At 39.3% G+C, this 7,500-nt stretch overlaps 1 protein-coding gene across 1 annotated transcript in view; it reads left to right on the top strand.

Moving 5' to 3' along the window:
* The window catches only part of hcn4 (hyperpolarization activated cyclic nucleotide-gated potassium channel 4), a 102,995-nt gene that overhangs the window by 73,353 nt on the left and 22,142 nt on the right, over window positions 1-7,500 (top strand). The window contains exon 5 of the mRNA XM_053678233.1: window positions 7,337-7,483. Within this exon, the coding sequence (XP_053534208.1) occupies window positions 7,337-7,483 (147 nt within the window). The remainder of the gene's footprint in view (window positions 1-7,336; window positions 7,484-7,500) is intronic.

Genomic DNA, 7,500 nt, shown 5'->3' with positions numbered 1-7,500 from the left:
GAGGCAGGGATGAGAGAGAGAGAGAGAGAGAAAGAGCGAGAGCGAGAGAGAGAGAGAGAGAGAGAGAGAGCTGCGTCCCAGCTAATTTCAGCTGCTTGGAGGAAGGAGGCTGTTCATGCTGATGTTTTTTTCCGGCACGTTTCAGATTCGCAGTGTGGTGCACACTGGAGCACAATGCTGCTCGCTGACAGACGCAGACACTGACTGTTGTTGATCTGTGAAGAAAGAGTGGGGAAGGAAATATGAGAGGAAGAGGGGTTGGGAAAGAGAACGAGAGAAAGGGTTGTTTGGATTAACCTCATTTTGATGTTTGTCTCTGTGTGTGTGTGTGTGTGTGTGTGTGTGTGAGACGTTTCACAAATAGCAACATACAGTATAGTATATAGCAAATATCTATATAGCAGTATATCTACTGTGTAATGGGGGGCAGAGTGGCTTTGGGGTTAGGACGTTTGCCTCGCACCACCAGGGTTGGGGGTTTGATCCCCTCCTCCGCCCTGTGTGCATGGGGTTCCTCCAGGTATTGCACTTTCCTCCCCCAGTCCACAGATGTGCATTATAGACTGTTTGGCATTTCCAAAATTGTCTATAGTGTGTGCTTTTTTTTTTTTTTAGCAAGTCTAATCTGGCCGTTCTGTTCTTACCAGTGTTACCAGTGGTTTGCTTCTTGAGGTAACTCGTCTGTTCATGAAACCCTCTCTTGATTGTACGCTTTGCCAATGATACAGATGTCGTTCTTCAACAAGGAAAGAATACTGCATTCATTCGCTTCAGTTGTCTTCCGTAGTCTTCCAGACCTTTCGGTGTCGCAGAGCTCACTAGCGCATTCCTTCATTTTAAGAATGTACCAAATTGTTGATTTGGCCACTCCTAAAGTTTCTGCTCTCTCACTGATAGATAGTGCTGTTTTGTTTTTTCAGCCTCACGATGGCCTCGTTCACTCGCATTGGCACCTCTTTGGACCGCATATTGAGAGTTCCCATGAACAACTACAGTACCAAATGCAGATTGGAGTCAACTCCAGACCTTTTATCTCCTTCATTTGTCATGAAACAAACAATTGTGCCACTGTCCGAATACTTATGGACCTGGCTGTATTGAACATTATTGGAAGGAATCTCAAGCATCAGCTCTTTATCACAGTCTCTGTAAATCTGTTTTCTGCAACAGGAATATCTTCAGGACAGTGCAGTTTTATCCTTTGCGTTTTCTTGGTCACAAGACAAGCCTAATTATTATTATTTTTTAATCTTATTAACTTCAAGAGAGAAAAAAATGGGGGGGGGGGGGGGTGTTGAGGGAACGACCGTGTATAGTCTGCTATAGCATGAGTGATAACAGGAAATAACTAGCATTAAATGTAATAATAAATGAATAAAAAGTCAAAAAATTAGTTGTTAGTGCTGGCAAATTGCTGATGTATATGTGGAATAATACATACAGACAGCATGCGTGTATCCATCAGTTTCCTGCGTATCCCATAATCCTGTAATGTTTAAAAAAAAAAAATACAACAAAGTGGTTACAGAAAACACCAGGGAGAGAGGGAGTGGACAACATAAGCAATTATTTTTGACTGTAATTATTCCTGACTTTTATTTCTAGTGAGAAATGGCCGTTGTGGTCGCCGAATGTTTTCTCTATTTCCCCAGCGACACATTATTACATCTCATCTAATGGATTTAGTGACCGTTACTTAGACTATGTCAGTAATATAACCTGTGCTGCCTTGGAAGAATTTTCTCAAGCATTCGTGCAGTATCTGTAAAAAAAAATAAAATAAAATAATAAAAAAAAAAACTTCATGAATAGTGTCAAACTCTCACAACATTTTATTATCAATAACCACATCATGAAATAAAATAGTTTTTTTTTGTTAGATGTTAATACTTTTGTTTACTTGTAATGTAGATTGTACAGTATTGGTAAATTGTTCACTGCATAATGGATGGATGGATGGATGAAGAAGACGAGACAGATGGGATCTTGGGGGGGGGAATGGATGTCACAGTTTGTAGCAATCTGAGTTGCGCGTTTAATGTGCCCCTGAAATCAAAATCGGTGTTTCAGCTTGTTAAAGAGATTTTCATTGTACAGTTCTTTCAATTTTGGGAAATGATTACAATTTTTTAATGAGTCATCTTGTTCTAGTCTTGTGTCCATCCAATTCAATGCTATTTACTGTATACAGTATATGTCCCGCCCCCAGGGGGTGGAGCTTGTTCTACAGTGGCAGTTCATTATCAGGAAACATTATTCACCGTGTGTTTTGGGCTGTTTTGGCTGTATTCATGTTTCCTAATCGTCCTTGGTTAACAATAAATGCTCGGTGTTTGACCATTTCAAACGTGGAATTTGTGTGAGTTGAAGATAATGTGACACACACTTTCCAGAGGAGTGTCCCCCCCCCCCCCCCCCCCCAAATTAAGTCTGTCTGTTTGATGAGGATTTCATCTTTATACAGCCCCAATTCTGAAAAAGTTGGGACAGTATGGAAAATGCTAATAAATACAAGGAGGAGTAAATTTTTGTAATGTACTTTGTAAATGATTTGTAAATGTACTTTGAGTTGTATTTAAACAAAAAAACCTATAAAGACAAGGTATTTGATGTTTTACCTAATCAACTGCTAATGAGTATATATATATATATATATTTATATATGAAATGAGTATATATTCTCAAAGATAAATTCAATTCTCAAAGTAAAACATCAAAGAATGTGTTAATAATGTGTTTTCAGTACAGGCGGAATTGACTTTTCAAGTGTCGCTTTTTGTTGTTGTTGGGTTTTTTTTGTAGTTTCCATACTGTCCCAACTTTTTCGGAATTGCGGTTGTACACCGTCTTTACACACTATCAAGTCGAGCTACAAAGTGTGGAAAAAACATGGGTGCCTCCGTGTTTATTTACTGTTAGCAACATGCTACTGTAGCCATTCAACGCCGTAGATTTAACAAGCAAATATGTCTGTATGTTGATTTGACCTCATTGGCTGAATTTGGGGGAGCTGAGGGCACGATCCTGAGTTCTGAGTCGAGGGGATTATTCATTGTTTTTGCCAGGTCACAGGTTGTGAATTACGAGTTATAACCTCTTGTCGAATGCAGCATACGTCAGCATATCATTCTCATATCATTCTCTAGTATATTGTCCTTGTTAAAAACAGTCGACAGGCGTGGGTGAGAATTCCTCCATAGTTGAACATTTTAGATAATTTGCTGAGCTACCGTCAAGTTCGTTTAGATTCCGCAGGACTGTGCCGTATCTAACAATAATTCACACTGACTTCCTTTTACACCAGGAAATACTGTATGTCAACATACAAAATGTACTCAGACATTAAGCGTTAAACTGACTCTTCAGTTTGACGTGATGCTTATGATGGGTAGAGGCTGCACAATAAAGTGAGTATGTTGTGCACACAGAGACACACACACCTTAGGGTCGTCAGGCATTTATGATGGCGTGTGTGTGTGTGTGTGTGTGTGTGTGTGTGTGTGTGTGTGTGTGGGTATATGTGTGAATGATGGTCGAAGATTGCACAATAAAGCGTGACTGTGATGCCGAGGAAGAGCCACGTTTCTGAGTTTTCCCTCAGGCAGTGCTGTGGGCAGCTCATCACGGGGGGCTTCTCCTGAGGGAGCCAACGCATCACACAGACTCATTAGAGAGATCTCGCTAGGGGAGGACTGGGTCTCTCTCTCTCTCTCTCTCTCTCTCTCTGTTTGCTCTCTTCTTTCAGCTGCTGACAGGAGATGTTTCAACTAATCCTTTCTTCGATTCACGAGCACCCCAAAGCTTTTTATTGTTCTTTTCATGGGGCCTTTCGGGAAGATATTAGCATCTGGTCCGTTTTACAGCATCGAATATGGCAGCTTTTAAGTGTTATACAAGGGAGGATAGATCTTGCGAACCCCCCCCCCCCCCCCCCCCCCCCGCCCCCTCCCACCACCTTTAAAAAAATCTGACATTCATATCAGCATCATCGGTATTTTAACAATTTTTAGGCGTTTCTAAGTATTCAACAATAAAAACAAAAGTGCTTCTCAATGAGACGGGCTAAAATGAACAAGATTGCATTTGGGGATCATTGGGGGAAAAATTTAATAATTATGTACATAATATTTACCTATTAAAATCGACGTTCTCAATATCCAGATCTTTGTGTGCAAAACAGCGTTTTCCGTCCTGGACTGTCACTTTAACTCAGTAAAGTTAGCATTTCATTTATTTGCGAAGAAAATGAAAAAAGCTGAAATGATTAAAAATATTAAAATAGCCTTTTCCGGAATTTAGTCGTTAACTCGTTTGTCTGCTTTATACTTGAGGTCATAAGTTTACATACGCCTTGCAGAATCTGCAAAATATTAATAATTAAAAAGAAATAAATAAGAGGGGTCATCAAAATTTCATTTCATTTTTAATTAGCCCTGCCCCGAAAGAGCTATTTCACATAACAGATGTTTACATATACTCCACAAGACACAACAATAACCGAATTTACCCAAATGAACCAATTCAAAAGTTTACACACGCTTGATTCTTAATACCGTGTGCTGTTACCTGGATGATCATCGACTGTGTTTATGTTGTGTGAGAGTTCTTCACGAGTCCCTCGTTTGCCCTGAGCAGTTAAACTGCCCACTGTTCTTCAGAAAAATCCTCCAGGTCCTGCACATTCTTCACTTTTCCAGCATCTTCTGCATATTTGACCCCTTTCCAACAGCGCCTATATGATGTTGAGATCCATCTTTTCACACCGAGGCCGACCGAGTGACTCGTACACGACTATTACAAAAGGTCCCAACGTTCACTGATGCTCAAGAAGGCATCACGATACATTAAGAGCCAGGGGGGTGTAAACTTTTAAACAGGATGATCGGTGTAAATTGTTATTATTTTGTTTTCTGAGAAACATGTAAATATCTTATGTAGCTTCTGAAGGACGGGGCATCAGCAAGCGAGAGACCTAGACAGGAAGAGAGAGATGGACTTGAAGGCTTTCCAGCCTCTAAGCATTACTAATCATGCACCTGGACGCTCAGTAACTCACTCGATAATTGGCGTATAAAAAGAAAAACCACTTCATCTGAGCTCTTTTGTTCTTTTTTTCGCCGCAGTCAAACAATACGCAGGGAATTATTGAATAAACCGAGGCCTCTGACTGCTACAGGTCAGCACTCACATCTCCATTTCCAACATATCCTACAGTATAGCTAGTCATGACTGTATATCATGAGAGCTATTCTTAGTCCCTGTACTGGGAGAGGGATTACCGAACAAACCTGAGCGCAGGAATGTGATTTTGTAATGCTGCTCGTAATGCCTGACTCGGGTTTGATGGAGAAGCCGCGGCTGGCGCAAGATTTACGTAAGGCCTTTGTTTCGCATTCGGAAGGTGTTTTATGCAAAAAGGTCAGTGGGAAAATACGTGACAGTGTTCCGTATGCTGAAGGTTTTTGATCTGTGGCATAAATTAGTCAGAGAACTCAGATATTTGAGAGCTTTTTGAAGTCCTTATCACAGCCGTGAGGTATTAACACCAACATTGAAGGTTTTTTTTAAGATCCTAATTATAGTAACTGAGTTTTTTCTTTTCTTTTTTTTTTTTTTACATCCTTGCCGTCTCCTCCGTCCTCTGTTATTCCAGTGTTTGCTCTGGCACTCTTCCTCGTTTTCCTTTTTCTCTCCCTCCTCCTCCTCTCGAGGCTTTTCGACCTGATGCTACGACAAATGGCCCAGTTTCTTCGTGTCACAGACTTTTACTGTTTTTTTTTTTTGTTAACGCTCAAAGACCAAAACTATTAACAGTAACATAAACTATAACAGTAACACTAATAAGTGAATTAGTGAAATTATGTCTTTTTTTATTGACTTAAACATATGAAAAGGATTTTAAAAAATGATAAATAAAAAAAGCTTGAATCATGAATATTAATTCCTTAAAAGTCCTCAGAAGATTTGACCTAAAATCTTTATACAACATCACAATAAATTAACTTTTCTTTTAAACTTCTTCTTCTTCTTTTTCTTCTTCTTTTTTAAAAAAACATTTAGAGAGTGTGTGTGTGTGTGTGTGTGTGTGTGTGTGTGTGTGTGTGTGTGTGTGTGTGTGTGTGTGTGTGTATTTCCTCAATTGTAAGTCGCTTTGGGTAAAAGCGTCTGCTAAATGAATAAATGTGTGTGTGTGTGTGTGTGTGTGTGTGTGTGTGTGTTTCATCATCTTTAGCTCATCTTGTTTTAATTCAGTTTAATTCAGGAACACACTATCATTGTGTAATGTGACACGTGCTACACGACTGACTTATAGCATGTAGACACGTTAAACAGTTAGATATGTGTTACACACACACATACACACACACATACACACACACACACACACACACACACATACACGTGTTAGACAGCGATGCACACAGTTCATGTTTCCTCTCTCCCTTCCTTCCTTCCTTCCTTCCTTCCTTCCTTCCTTCCTTCAGACCTTCTTTCCTTCTGTGGAATTTTGCTGATTACTTTCTTTTCTCTCTTGAGTCCTATTTCCTTAAACTTCAATAATTATAACTTATTTTGTTTCTAAACTCTTTTCTCCTTCCTTTTTCTTCCTCCATTTTTCCTTCCTTACGTCCTTCCTTTCTTACATACCTTTAACTTACTCCTTTCCTTCTTTTTCCCTTACTTTTTTATTCTTCCATTCCTCTTTCTTTCTTTATCTTCCTCCTTTCTCAATTCTTTCTTCCTTAAACTTAAGTAATTAAAACCCTCCCAACCTTCCATCCTTCCTTTCTTATGTCCTTCCTTCAACTTATTAAATAAACTTAAATAATTAAATATACCCGCTTCTTTCTCTTTCTTTTTCTTTCTTTCTTTCTTTCTTTCTTTCTTTCTTTCTTTCTTTCTTCCTTTCTTTCTCTTCCTAATTTCTTAATTCTTTCTTCCTTAAACTTAAATAATTAAAATGCATCACAATCTCCTTTTTTTCTTCCTTCCTTCTTTCAGTTTATTAAATAAACATAAGTAATTAAGCCTAACCGCTCCCGTTCTTTCTTTCTTTCTTTCTTTCTTTCTTTCTTTCCTCCTTTCTCAATTCTTTCTTCCTTTCTTTTTTAAACTTAAATAATTAAAATGTACAGCAATCTCATTTTCCTTCCTGCCTTCCTTCCTTCCTTCTTTCAACTTATTAAATAAGCATAAACCTAACCTCTCCCTTTCTTTCTGTCTTTCTTTCTTCCTTTCTTTCAAGGCTTGTAAATGTATATTCTTTGAAGCTTAAACAACGAAACCCTCAGCGCTCGCGTAACCCGTGGTCCTCTCGCTCTTTCTCTCTCTGCAGTATAAACAGGTGGAGCAGTACATGTCCTTCCACAAGCTGCCAGCAGATATGCGTCAGAGGATCCATGATTACTACGAGCACCGTTACCAGGGCAAGATGTTTGATGAGGAGAGCATCCTGGGGGAGTTGAATGAGCCGCTCAGGGAGGTGAGCATAAACACGTG

The sequence above is a fragment of the Ictalurus punctatus genome, chromosome 4 (genome assembly GCF_001660625.3).
Source record: "Ictalurus punctatus breed USDA103 chromosome 4, Coco_2.0, whole genome shotgun sequence".
NCBI lineage: Eukaryota > Metazoa > Chordata > Actinopteri > Siluriformes > Ictaluridae > Ictalurus > Ictalurus punctatus.
This window is presented reverse-complemented; position numbering and strand designations above follow the sequence as displayed.